Genomic DNA, 14,884 nt, shown 5'->3' on the forward strand with positions numbered 1-14,884 from the left:
GAATACATAAAAGCAAAGGGAAAAGCTTAAGCAATTCGACATTGTTACTTTTAATACTGTAAAATATACACTACCATTTTATCCATTTCATGAACTTTTTTAATTCACCTGAAAACTTTTCCACATTTATAATGTTGATCTTTTACTTGACAGATTGCAGTTGATTAATGGGTGGTTACATATTTCAATCACAATACTGTCATGACTCACCTTAATAAAGATAGATACAATTCATTCTATAGCATTTCATGATGAACTGTAAAGGAGACAGCCATTTTACTTACCTTTTAAACTCCTACTGCCTCCAGTCCATGATTCAAGCCTCTATGCAGCTGGTGTAAAACCCGACAGCTGCTAATGACCGACTACCTCCCTGTAAATTAAAATAAAACATACCTGGGGTGGGTTCTTAATGAGCCTACAATGATGTTACGTGGGTCTTTAATAGGCATGGATCTGGTTTCCAGCCACGCCCTTTCCTGTGCTTCACAAAATGGTGCTGGATAGAAATGAAGACTGGATTTCTAGTCGCCCCACTTGGTCACCATTTTTTTGCCATCCTGCCTCCATTGGTCCTGTCTTGGACTGCAAAATCTGGTCCCTAATGTCAGAATAACTGAAGAGTGCACATCTCTAGATAAAGAGAGAGCAGTGTGAGAGTGAGATTTGGAGAATGTGTGTGAAAGTGAGGGGAGGAAATATGAGAGCGAGTGAACCAAAGGAGATAAAGGATGATTCAGGTGAGCACCTGAGGTGGAGGCAATGCAAGAGAATCTACTATTAGACAGTTTCCCCTTCATTGTATCCAGAGATGTCTCGCAAAGCACAGTTGGGAAGTCCTATGTTAAGGGATTGATACACTGATGTCAATTCTGTAAATAGAGTTCTTTGCTGCCTTTTAAATAATTGTTTCCTGGTGTAGGAATTCACAAGTGCTGGTTCTGCCAACATGGATACTGGAAAAGTCACTGGTAGCCTGGAAACAAGGTACAAGTGGGTGGATTATGGACTGACATTCACAGAAAAATGGAATACCGATAATACTTTGGGAACTGAAATTACCATTGAAGATCAGGTAACTAAGCAAAAATGATAAACATTAATCTTATTTTGCCTTTCAAGCCAAAATGCAAACTACACTTCTTTTCTGTTTAGCTTCTGAAAGGTTTGAAGATTGGATTTGACTCTTCGTTTTCACCTAATACTGGGTGAGTAAGAAAAGAGAGAGCTAAAAAAAAATTGACAAGTACTTTTTAAACTTAAAGCAATAGCTTTACTTCTTTCAACATAATATAATATTCATGAATCTAGTGCATTTAACTCTTTTTAAAAAAAAATTATTCTCTTTCGCCTTTTCCTAACCACCTATTGTCTCTGGTAGAGAAGATGGTTAGATAGTATCCTCCCAGACTCTGCCAATGATGCTTTATAACTAGCAGATCAGAGATGCATAAGCAATCAGAGACAACGTTTCAATTTTCCTCTTTTGCGAAGAAGCACCTGGCCTCGGTGCATCTTTCCATAACAGCATAAGAACTAGGAGCAGGAGTAGGCAATTCAGCCTCTTGAGCCTGCCCTGCCATTCATTACGATCATGGCTGATCTCATTTTGGCCTCAACTCCAATTTCCTGCCCTCTCCCCATAACCTTTCAACCCATTACTAATTAAAAATCTGTCTATCTCCTCAAATTTATTCAGCGTCCCGGCATCCACTGCACTCTGAGGTAGTGAATTCCACAGATTCACGACCCTTTGAGAAAAGTAATTCCTCCTCATCTCTGATTTAAATCTACCACCCCTTAACCTAAAACTATGGCCTCTCATTCTAGAATGCCCCACAAAGGGAAATATCTGCTCCACGTCTACTTTGTCTTTCCCCTTTAGCATTTTATATACCTCAATTAGATCTCTTATCCTTCTAAACCCTAGCGAGTATAGGTCTAAACTGCTCAATCCCTCCTCATAAGACAAGTCCCGCATCTCTGGAATCAATCTAGTGAACCTCCTCTGAACCGCCTCCAGTGCAACTACATCCTTCCTCGAGTAAGGGGACCAAAACTGTGCACAGTACTCCAGGTGCGGTCTCACCAATGCCTTGTACAGTTGCAATAACACTTCCCTATTTTTATACTCTATTCCTTTAGCAATAAATGCCAAAATTGCATTTGTCTTCCTTATTACCTGCTGTACCTGCATACTAGCTTTCAGTGATTCATGCACGAGGACACCCAGATCCCTCTGCACTGAAGCATTCTGAAGTTTCTCTCCATTTAAATAATAAGTTGCCTTTTTATTCTTCTGACCAAAATGGATAACTTCACACTTATCCACGTTAAACTCCATCTGCCAAATTTTAGCCCATTCACCTAACCTGTCCATATCCATTTGTAAATTTCTTAGCATGACTAGAATAAGTTCCATATCTTGTCATTTTGTAGTACAGTGTTAAGAGCTTTGAGTACTCTGCTTAGCATTTTATGTATTTAAAATTATTGCCTTAATAGAAACAAAAAAAAAGCCTTTTTTTAAAAAAAAAGGAAAAGATTTTCAGGAACTTTTTAAATTTGTCTACTTCAGAAAACAGAAAAATAATTGAATAAGTAGTATTTTTGAAAGTAATAAGGATAGGATATGTTTTAATTGTTTTTGCTATTTTATTTTTAACACAGAAAGAAAAGTGGAAAAATCAAGAGTGGCTACAAGAGGGAACACATCAACTTGGGACTTGATGTCGACTTTGATATTGCAGGGGCTGCTATACGTGGAGCCTTTGTGTTTGGTTTTGATGGATGGTTAGCAGGATATCAAATGACCTATGAAACTGCAAAATCTAGGGTCTCCCAGAGTAACTTTGCTGTTGGTTACAAGACAGAGGAATTCCAGCTCCATACAAATGTGTAGGTATACACCCAGTGCAATCCTAAAGATAGGAGATATAATGAGGTTCCAACAGATAATGAACTATCTTGGAAGCAAATGCATCTTATAAGTTTCCAAAATCACATCACAGTTCCACTGATTCATGCAGCTTTTGATATATTAAAATGCTTTAATATAATATTGAGTTGGTAAATGGGGAAGCAGCTTTGGTGTCCACCTCTGTTACATTACCCACCTACCATTGCCACCACTTGCGTCACTCTCCATGAAAAGGGGAGCAGAAATACAAATGTTCTTTTCAACTTACAGCTTTCTGGTATTCAGAAAATTGGGTGGATGAAGAAAGAACTTGCATTGTCACATCGTCTTTTATGATCTCAGGATGTCCCAAAGTGCTTTGCAAGCAGTGAAGTACTTCTGAAGAGTAGCCACTGGTGTAATGTTGATGTAATGTATCTGCATTTTCGAAAGGCCTCCGATAAGGTGCCCAATAATAGAATAATGAATACAATGATCAATTTAGATGAGGAAAGATGGGAGGAAACTTGAGTGGAGCATAAATGCTGGTATGGATGGGTTGGGTTGAAAGGCCAGTTTCTGTGCTGAATATCCTATATGAAATGTAGTAGCTAGTTTGCACACAGCAAGTTCTATAAATAAGTGAGATAATGACCAGATAATTGAATTAGTGATGCAAAAGGTAAATACTGTGGATGCTGGAAATCTGAATTAAAAACAAAAATTGCTGGAAATGCTTGCAACCGTGGCAGCATCTGGGGAGAGATACAGAATTATTTTTTCAGGTCAGTGACCTGTGTTCTGCCAGACCTGCTGAGGATTTTCTGCTTTAATCTAATTACTGTTTATTGAAGAATACATTTGGTCAGGACATCAGAGAAAACTCCCCTGCTCCTCTTCAAATAATGCCTGGAGATCACTTGTATCCATGCAAATAGGGCCTTGATTTCATCTCATTGGAAAGCTGGCAGTTCTCTCAGTACTGCACTTCAGCGTCAACTTCAATCTGAAATGAAAGATCTTTTTTACTTGTTCTTGGGATGTGAATGTTGCTGGCAAGGTCAGGATTTATTGCTGATCCCTATTTTCTCACCTGCAACTGAGTGGCTTACCAGTCCATTTCAGCAGGCAATTAAGAGTTAACTCCACATTGGTGTGGGTATGGAGTCACACATAGGTCAAACCGGGTAAACATTGCAGGTTTCCTTTTGCTGAAGGACATTAGTGAACTAGATGGGCTTTTACACCAATCCAGTAGTTTCACAACCATTATTAATTTATTAAGTGAATTTAAATTCCTCCAGCTGCAGTGTTGGTTGAACACATGCCCCTAGATCACTAGTCCGGCCTCTGAATTACTGGGAAGAACATCCCCCCCCCTGTCGGAGGGAAGTTCAGGAGCAGGCACATGTGGGCGCGCTAGATGCGCGCCGCCATTTTACATGGGCGGGCCAATTAAGGCTCGCCCAGCGTGACGTCCGCAAGGAAGCGCTATGCGGTCCATGTGTGGGCGGGGGGGAGTCCCTAAGCCGGGAGTGCACCCTTTCGCGCATGCGCACAAAAGAGCGCACTCATATCCCTGAGGCTAAGTGCTGCCTCAGGGAGATCGGCACCAAATTCAAAAATGGTCAATGCACAAAAATAAAATTTCCCTGACATGTCACATGAGTTGGGACATGTCCATTACTTTTATGGCCCGTGGATGAGGTTTCATGCTTTGTCTGAAGCCTGCCAAGGCTCCCGGCCTGCCCGCCAACCTTAAGGTTGGCCAGGCAGGTCTATTAACTAGTTGAATTAGTTTTTAAATGGCCTCAGTTGGCCGTTGATAGGTTGGCGGGCGCACAGCTGATTGGGCTGCGCCCGCGCCATCCTGAAAATTGAAATGACCCGGGAGTGACGTTGGGAGTTCCGCCCGACGTCATCCCGTGTCATTTTACACGTTGGCAAGTGGGCCCCGCCCCCCCCCCCGCTCGCCGACCTCAATATCCTGGCCACTAGTCCAGTAATATTGCTACTATGCTACTCATGAGTCATAGCTGACACCATGATGTTTTGTTGCCTTTAGCTTAAGTGATAGAATAAATAGTGTGAAATTTTAATAGGAAAAATTGAGAGTATGTATAAAAAAAGTGAAGCATAATCCTTAGAGGGAATTTTACCTTCAATTCTGAAAACTGTTAACTAAGGATAATGACTAAGATTGCTGCTTTGCAATTTTCATGGGAAAAAGAACAGAATCACAGAGCACAGTTCCTGGAATATTGGCTTTAAAACTCCAGAATTCAATTTAATAAACAGATTTGACTTGGTCAGTCAACATAAAGAAGTGCCCCTGATGGTTGCCCCATTTTAAACTAACTAAATTCCATAAGTACTTTATTGACTGTAAAGCATTCTGCTATATTGAGGTTGAGAAAAGCAAGTTATTTTTCTTCACTATGCATGTGTGCTTGGCTCTAGTCACTTTTTTAATAAGTTGTCAACAAGAAAGCTGTGTTGCTCCTGGTAAACAAATGCGCACTCTCTTGATGGTCAGGTTGGTAAGCTCACTCTCTCTTGTGAAATCTGCTTCATACTGACCAAGAAGGTGTTACATGTGATCTTTGGCCATCTATTTTTAAAATGTTTAAGCAGTGATTGTAAATTCAGCTTCTGCACACTGATCGATCCAGTATGCACCTCCAAAATCAGTTTCTCTTTTATCACATCAACATGTGCTATTGAAGGAGACATCCCCACCGCAAACATTGGTCAGATTTTTTATGTTTGTAGGCAAAAATCACATCAATATAATGACAAAAAAACAAGTGCCCAATGCACATTTTGACTGCCACTCCAGACCCGAGGCCAATGTTTCTACCTTTTTTCACTTCTAGCCAATCCCTTCTGACTTCTCCCCTTTCTGTCATCTAGTCATGCTACCTTTCATTTCTCACTCTTGGATATTTTGTCCATCTAATTCTTACCCCAATCTAACACTTTCTGTACCTTCCCATTCTTCAGCTAGTTATATCTGCTTTTATAAGCCTATGGGTACCCATAACATTTTGTATTGAAACCTTTAAAATTCAAAGTTAATTTTTGCTGTTCCTTTGTTATGTCTGGCCAGCCCTGTATGTTGAAGTAACATGCAATTGTATCATGACTTGAACTGATGTTATTATGCTTTGTCTGAAGGATGCTATACCTTTAGACTAGAAAGTATTTCAATAAAGTTAGACATATTTGCTTAGTGTGATTAATTACAGGTCAAAACTGTGTTTAATGTAATGAGTAATCCAGTGCAAGGGTCCAAGAGTTGGGGGTAAGGGCACAGGTGGGTGGTAGTGAATAAAATAAGCCATGAGGCACAGCCATGTTCACTACTTAATGGCAACAGCTGAATTGTTCCACAAATGTGAGTGAGATTGATAAGTGGTGGTTGCTGTAGGAAGTTTTCAACCCATGAAGTCCAGTCTGTGAATATTAGTGAACTAAGCGTATATGATTAAGTATTTTGGGCTTCTGTAAAGCATCCTGGTAGAGAAAATGCTAGAGTCTATTATGAAGGATGTGATAACAGGACACCTAGAAAATATCAACGGCATTAGACAAAGTCAACATGGATTTATGAGAGGGAAATCATGTTTGACAAACCGACTGGAGTTTTTTGAGGATGCAACTAGCAGAATAAATAAGGGAGAACCAGTGGATGTGGTGTAGTTGGATTTTCAGAAAGCTTTTGATAAAGAGGTTACTATGCAAAATTAAAGCACATGGGATTGGGTAATATATTGGCATAGATTGAGAATTGGTTAGCAGACAGGAAAAGGAGAGTAGGAATAAATGGGTCTTAATGGGTCTTTTTCAGAAAGGCAGGTGGTGATTGGGGCATACCACAGGCATCAGTGCTTGGGCCCCAGCTATTCACAATATATATCAGTGATTTGGATGAGGGAGCCAAATGTAATATTTCCAAGTTTGCTGATGACACAAAACTAGGGGGCAATGTGAGTGGTGAGGAGGATGTAAAGAGGCTTCAAGGCGATTTAGGCAAGTTGAGTGAGTGGGCAAATACATGGCAGATGCATTATAACATGGATAAGTGTGAAGTTATCCACTTTGGTAGGAAAAACAATGGCAGAGTATTATTTAAATGGTGATAGATTGGGAAATGTTGATGTACAAAGGGACAAGGGTGTCCTTGTACACCAATCACTGAAAGCAAGCGTGCAGGTGCAGCAAGCAGTTAAGGCAAATGGTACATTTACCTTCATTGCAAGAGGGTTTGTGTACAGAAGCAAGGAAGCCTTACTGCAGCTGTACAGGGTCTTGGTGAGACTACACCTGGAGTATTGTGTTCAGTTTTGGTCTCCTTACCTGAGAGAGAATATACTTGTCATTGAGGGAGTGCAGCGAAGGTTCACCAGATTGATTCCCGGAATGGCAGGATTGTTGTATGAGGAGAGACTGGGCTGATTAGGCGTGTATTCACTGGAGTTTAGAAGAATGAGAGCGGATCTCATTGAAACATATAAAATTGTGACAGGGCTGGACAGACTGGATGCAGGGATGGTGATTCCTCTGGCTGGGGTGTCTAGAACAAGGAGTCACAATCTCAGGATACAAGTAGGCCATTTAGGACCGAGATGAGGATAAACTTCTTCACTGAGAGGGCGGTGAACCTGTGGAATTCTCTACCATAGAGGGCTGGGGAGGCCAAGTCACTGAATATATTTAAGAAGGAAATAGATTTCTAGACTCTAAAGATGTCATGGGGAGAGAGCAGGAATATGGTGTTGAGATAGAAGATTAGCCATGATCACATTGAATGGCAGAGCAGGCACGAAGGGCTGAATGACCTACTCCTGCTTCTATTTTTTATTTTCTATCCCCAATAATTTGCTAAGAAACTGGGTATCTGACAATGCAGTATTTTTTCTGTTGCTTCAGTTAATCTAGGCTTATCAGTCTATTATATTTATATTTTTCTCTAGAGTGAGGACTGTGTTCAGGGAGAGAAAGAGGGCGAATAGGGCCCCAAGACTCTTCGATATTTTCTAGGGTCTGGGTTACAGAGTGACATCAGTAGAGGCCAGTAAGTAATTGAAAGGTTGTAATAGCATATGATTCTGAGTGAGCTAAAGTGGGATATATAAATAATTGGAGAAGAAAACTTAGGTTATTAATCCTTTCATTCTTTTGTATTTTTTTGAAAATTGTGATATTAGTGACTTTCTCTTCATTACAGGAATGATGGTACAGAATTTGGAGGATCCATTTATCAAAAAGTCAGTGAAAATCTTGAAACTGGCATCAACCTAGCTTGGACAGCTGGGAATAGCAATACCCGATTTGGTATTGCAGCAAAATACATGATTGATGATGACGCAACGTGCTCGGTGAGTATGTACCAAATTAACTTTATTTTTTTATAAAAGCAAAAAACTGCAGATGCTGGAAATCCAAAACAAAAACCAAGATACCTGGAAAAACTCAGCAGGTCTGACAGCATCTGCGAAGAGGAACACCGTTAACGTTTCGAGTCCGTATGACTCGTCAACAGAACTAAGGAAAAATAGAAAAGAGGTGAAATATAAGCTGGTTTAAGGGGAGGGGGTGGGACAGGTAGAGCTGGATACAGGGCCAGTAATAGGTGGAGATAACCAAAAGATGTCATAGACAAAAGGGCAAAGAGGTGTTGAAGATGGTGATATTATCTAAGGAATGTGATAATAGGTGACATTAAGGGTAGAAAGCAGGACGAGCAAGGTACAGATAGCCCTAGTGGGGGTGGGGTGGGGGGAAGGGATCGAAATAGGCTAAGAGGTAGAGATTAAACAATGGATGGAAATACATTTAAAAATAATGGAAATAGGTGGGAAAAGAAAAATCTATATAAATTATTGGAAAAAAGGGGGATCGGAAAGGGGGTGGGGATGGAGGAGAGAGTTCATGATCTAAAATTGTTGAACTCAATATTCAGTTCAGAAGGCTGTAAAGTGCCTAGTCGGAAGATGAGGTGCTGTTCCTCCCGTTTGCATTGAGCTTCACTGGAACAATGCAGCAGGTCAAGGACGGACATGTGGGCATGAGAGCAGGGTGGAGTGTTGAAATGGCAAGCGACAGGGAGGTCTGGGTCATGCTTGCGGACAGACCAAAGGTGTTCCGCAAAGTGGTCACCCAGTCTGCGTTTGGTCTCTCCAATGTGGAGGAAACCGCATTGGGAGCAGCGAATGCAGTAGACTAAATTGAAGGAAGTGCAAGTGAAATGCTGCTTCACTTGAAAGGAGTGTTTGGGCCCTGTCATAGGCCCATATCACCTATCACTGGCCCTGTATCCAGCTCTACCTGTCCCACTGCGCCCCCCTTAAACCAGCTTATATTTCACCCCTTTTCTAATTTTCCTTAGTTCTGTTGAAGAGTCATACGGACTCGAAACATTAACTGTGTTCCTCTCCGCAGATGCTGTCAGGCCCGCTAACTTTATTTTTTGTTTGGTGTGTGCATAACTATGTAATGCGGGTGGAGGGGAATACAATTATTTGCATTCCAGTGTGCATATCATGCTGATAAAATAATGCAAAGTTGACAATTACTTTAATTTTTGGAGAATTGTTATAAGGAGTTTGTTCTTTTTATCTTTAACAGATTAAAGTGAACAATTCAAGTCTGATTGGACTTGGATACTCTCAAATGCTGAAACCAGGTGAGCCACATTTGATCTTAAACAAATGTAGTCTTGTTCAAGAATAATTTTGCAAGTATTCTAAAACAATCATGAGGATGAGAAATAGGACTTTCCAGTATGTTTTGCTCTCACCAGAAAGTGCTTTCCATAATAGGATTATTTTTTAACATCTTTCCCACTCCTCCCTTCTTAGGGAATATTGCATTTGTAGGGCATTCCACAAGGTTCTGGCGTCCCTTTGGTGCTCCTGATTCTTCCTGTGAGAGTTTGCACCTTAAGTATTATCTTGGAAGCCTTACCCAAACCTGTGCTTTGTTGGCATTCATCAACACTTGGTTTCATAGGCATGGCTATTAATACATTGATGGCCAGTGACACTGATGCCACTTTGTCCTCATTGCCACCCAGCTGAGTCAATGATCAAACTTGGGATGGATCTGAGGTTCCATTAGTCTATTTGGTTCAATAGCACATAAAGCAATGCAGTTACATCCATTTAGCCACTGAGGAAACTGATTATATTTTTGCATTTTAAAAAAGCTGTGTTCTTCATGGCCTAATAAATAAAGTTAGCACTCCCATTTTTAATTGATAGCCAGTGAGTTCAGTTATGTGTGGACTGCCAAATAATCCACTGATACTTCCTGTCATATGTTTAAAAAACTGACTCTTGATAAAACAATTGTGGGCTACTGGTAAATCTGAATTAGACACTAGTCGGAATCAGTGCCTCTAGAAAAGAGGCAAATGGAAGAACTGAGGTGAGAATATTATGTTGATTAATTTTAAAAGAAGCTGGATGAATGTGCAGTTCAGAATAGTATTGGAAGTCATTGAACATAAGTATACATCGAGATGATCAAGTGCTCTGGAATACTATAATTTTGATCCTTCTTAGGCCATTGAATCATCTATGAAATATAACCAATGAGAGTTGTAATAACGTAGTTTGTAATGTTTGTTTGAATTCTGAAGTTTTGTTTGGATCACCTTCAGTGTTCAGAGAGAAATTCCAGTTTAGTCTTTTTGCTCATTCATTTCAGTTGAGAAATTAAAGTAAGTTTGGGAATCTCCTTGATGGTGCAAATTGTACATGGCTTGTTGAAAGAATGGGATCAATAAGTTAGGTCGCCTTTATTTTAAGTGTTCTTACCTACAGCTCTACTTTAAGCTTTAATTCCTACTTCTGGCTTCTTTTACTTGGTCTTGATTAAAATAGTCACGGGGTCTACCTGTGGTCATTTCCACTGATCATCCTTTTCAGTCTGCTGATACGTACATTTAAGTGATGTTAGAAGGGACACTGGTGACTTTTTTTTTTTACTTTAGATAACTAATAAAATGTCTCTTAGAACCTGAGTGTGATTGTCTATTAATTGAGGCCAATTTCACCTGAATTTTCTTTGATATTTTAACAGATCTTCACTGTGTTCATTTTCTTTAAAGAGGCAAGTTGAGGTCAATAATGGGTAGGAGCTAAGCTTCAAGGACATAATAAAGGCAGGGGACAAATAACAACCCCCCCCTCCTCCTCCTCCACAACCTCAAATAAAAACTCACCTGTTCTTTTCAAGAATACATAGTTCTGAACAGAAATGTAACATTGCACACAGATACTTTTACCCAATATGTTTTGACCATTTGTCCAATCCATGATTATTCAATGCAAGCAGCAAAAATGTTTTAATCTGGAGGTGGGTAGAGGTTACACTCTTCATACACTATATACATGAATGTAGGAACTGGGATGTTATTTATAAAAAGTTGTAAGGTTACAGCAATAATGTTGGAATTTACCTGGGATTAAAGGAATTCTCAGTTACAGAAGTTAAAACCAACTGATAACCCAATTCTTACCAACCAAACATTTCGTATTGATCATTTTATGAATGTGCCCTTTTGGATAAAAGTTCACTATTCACATCGTCCTTTTCTTTGAGAGAGATATGCAATGAGTACTACATGGCTTATCATTTTTCTCCTTAGGTATTAAGTTAACCCTTTCGGCACTGCTGGATGGCAAGAATATTAATGCTGGTGGACATAAACTCGGTCTTGGATTCGAATTTGAAGCATAATCCCGGAAATGGGGGAAACCTACAATCAGTAAATCCCAAATATTTTCCAGTGTAGCAACCCGAAGAATCTGCTATTCAATTTTTTTGTTGAGCCATGTGTCCAAACAATGTTGTAAAATCAAATTGTGTTCTCCAGATACGATCCTTTGAAGAACAGAATGCATTATCAAAACATGTCATTATGACTATTTATTGTATCCCTTAAACACTTGAAATTCACCTGTACATGTCTTTTTTTCCCTGGTGAAGACTGGTTGTATGTGGCATAAAAACAAATTACACACTTTATTACTGTTGGTTGAAATAGTGGTTCCCTAGCCTGTGCACCAATTGAAAAGGTTGATACGACACAGCCATATGGAGAGATTTGTATGTTTCCAGCTGGTGTTCGTGATGGTTGGGCTTAATAGAAAGTTTAAAAAAAAACACACACACACAAAAGAAATTTAGTGTACAGTCTTTTTGAAAATTTGCCTGTTGTGCATTTCTTAGCTTGAAATAAATATTGTCTTCCATGTTCTGGGCCTAAAGTTAAAAGAAATTATGTAGCCTAATTTGTCCAGTTTTATCAGCCCTGAAAAGAGACATATTTAACATTACTTTGTGGTCGTCTTGTTAAAGTCGACAAAAAAAACACTACATCAGCTGATGTTCAGTATGCAAGGAAATGGTGGAGGGCCCATCTACAGGTATCAGCCATATTCATTTAGCTTAAAAAGCCTTTTAATTTCCTGGATCTTTTAAACACTGAGTCCAAAATTCCTCACTCCTGCAGCAGTGGAGTTGGCAGCAGCAACCTCCACTCCCCAATCTACCATAAGTATACAGTGCCAGAGCAAAGTCATGCCAATATAGGTGCCATCTTGGGCATTTGCGAGGGTGGGGAAGGTGGAGCAGGAATAACAATACTGAAAAGCCAGTCAGTGATAGGCCAGAGACACTGATGCATCAATTTATTGCTGTGCCAATCAGCCTCTTTTACAAGAGCCAATATTGATTATTTCTGGATTAAGGGGGATATTTCTGACCATTGAAAGGACCTGTGTCAAGGTATTTAGGGGCCAAGACCGAGGAAGTTCCCAATGTGGGGACTCCTGGCTGCGCCCTTTCAGATTCCAGATGCCGTGTTTGGGCTGACAGAAGCTCCACCTGCTGGGAGCTTTTATAAATTTGGTGCAAGGGTGGGGTCCTGCATATAGATTCAACTCCATATAACTTGCGTCACAGGATTGTTGTTAGAAGAATTTTGGTCCCCGCGTATCTTTTGGTTAAATCTACTTTCTTGCTCCAAAAAAAACACAAGTTGGTGTAATCTGGCATTATCCTTAGATGAAGTTATCTGATGCTTTATTTGTAGTTAAAATATTTACAATATTTGTAATCTGTATGCAAAGAATTTTTTAACAGACATGAAAATGTGATAAGTAATGAATTTCACATTCATGTGCATCTGCGTTGCATTTTAGCAGAAGCAATTCTTTTAAAAAGAGGTACTTTTAAAACAAAGTCTTACTTTTGTTGCCTATGTCATTAATGCAACATACGTGCTGATCACTCCAATAGACGACATTTCTTGCCCCCCCCCCCCTCTCCAACCACCCCTCACAAGGTGTACACTTTTACAGTTTACAGAATTTTCTTCTGTGACATCTCCATGTGCTTAAGTATTGATATCTTTGATTTCATTACTTGGGGTCTGCAAGAAAGTATTAGATATGCCAAAAATAATTTTCACACGTGGCTGGCCTAAACTGTTTAAAAATATTTCACTTGTTTTGCAAGTTAAGACTGTCGTGAATAGTTCCAAGAGAGCTTTCTTTGGAATGGACACGTTAAGTTCTAATTTTGCTTTGATACATGTTAACTCAATTTCTTTTTTGCAGCATTGTTTGTAAAAAGAACTCAGAATTCTCAGTAAAACCATTTAAAAAGGCATGCAGTCTTTGCATGCATGGAAACCATTTTGAGTTACTGCACCATTCCCATTGTAATGTATAATGTAGAGAGCATGAATAACTCTAGTTCTTTGCTTAAAGTCTTATCTTTTCATTTTCTGTTGGTATAATTGTTATAATTTTTCAGGCTTTACATTTCTGTGGTGGTGTAAAACCAAAAAATACAGTAGAGTTCAACTAAGTTAAGATTGTTTAGCTGGTGCTTAGAACTGCAAATAATGTGATACTGAACACCCTTTCTCCCCAAAAAGTAAAGGCAATTCTCCATAAAGGTACCTGATGATAGATTAAATATTTCAATGAATCTGCTTTTTTAGCTTATTGAATAATTTCTTTTTCCATGAGTAAATTAATGACCTATAGCCATATTTTAGTTTTAGGTACTTCTGTGTATGATCTCTTAGTGATTCTTTCCCACTTTACAGCTGTTAAGAATTCCATATAATGTTTAAAAAAAACCAACAAAATAATGCAGTTACAAGAAATCTGAAAGAAAATAGAAAATGCTGCAAATACTCACCAGTTTAAATAGGATCTGTAAAAAGAGGACGATTGTGTTAATGCTTGAGATATGTGATCCTTTGTCAGAACCAGTTCATATGCTGCCTGACCTGTTAAGTGTGTTCAGCATTTTCTGCTTTTATGCAAAATAACAAAATTATTATATTTAAAATAGTATGGATATAAATATAGAATTTTATAAATCGCAAAGATAATGTCATTTTTGAACATTTTGGGTTAGCTTTCAGGAGATTATAATGTGCACATTTATTCCTTTCAACAATTAGGCCATATGATTTTAGGGCTAGACCTAATGAAACTCAGTAATTGCCCCAGAAGATGACTTGCTAAGCTTTTCCTCACAAATCCTTAAATACAAAGTCCTGAACCTAAATTGTGTTCTTCCTGTCTCTTTCTTGTCATGATTCATGGCATGTGGTATATGCACCTCTCCTTTGCAAAATTACAGTTTCAGTTCATTGCCCAGAGTTGTACTGAGTAGATGTTTTTTCACTTTTAACTTCCCAATTAAACCCAAAGTTTTCTCTCAAAAAAACATATTGCCATATTTTTGTTCCTAAAAAGCACATAGTTGCTTGTAGCTCATTTCTTACATTTTTTAAACCTAAAATTCAGTAAAAAAAAATATATAAAAGTCAGATAGACAATCTACGGTGTAACCCAAGAGAACCTCCCATGATATTTTATTGGTTTCCTGTTCCTGTTTTCACAGGTCTCCAAGTGAAGTCATACGACATTGTACTTTAGCACATCCTTTGTC

The 14,884-nt window shown here is 39.0% G+C and overlaps 1 protein-coding gene across 2 annotated transcripts in view; it reads left to right on the plus strand.

Moving 5' to 3' along the window:
• The window catches only part of vdac1 (voltage-dependent anion channel 1), a 39,039-nt gene extending 25,129 nt beyond the window's left edge, over positions 1-13,910 (plus strand). For both annotated transcript variants that reach the window (XM_078550980.1, XM_078550981.1), the window contains 6 exons: positions 923-1,075; positions 1,156-1,208; positions 2,671-2,898; positions 8,130-8,280; positions 9,530-9,587; positions 11,556-13,910. In XM_078550980.1, the coding sequence (XP_078407106.1) occupies positions 923-1,075; positions 1,156-1,208; positions 2,671-2,898; positions 8,130-8,280; positions 9,530-9,587; positions 11,556-11,647 (735 nt within the window). In that variant the 3' untranslated portion in view covers positions 11,648-13,910. The remainder of the gene's footprint in view (positions 1-922; positions 1,076-1,155; positions 1,209-2,670; positions 2,899-8,129; positions 8,281-9,529; positions 9,588-11,555) is intronic.
• The last annotated feature ends 974 nt before the right edge of the window (positions 13,911-14,884 follow it).

Source organism: Cetorhinus maximus, chromosome 10 (assembly GCF_964194155.1).
Source record: "Cetorhinus maximus chromosome 10, sCetMax3.hap1.1, whole genome shotgun sequence".
Lineage (NCBI taxonomy): Eukaryota > Metazoa > Chordata > Chondrichthyes > Lamniformes > Cetorhinidae > Cetorhinus > Cetorhinus maximus.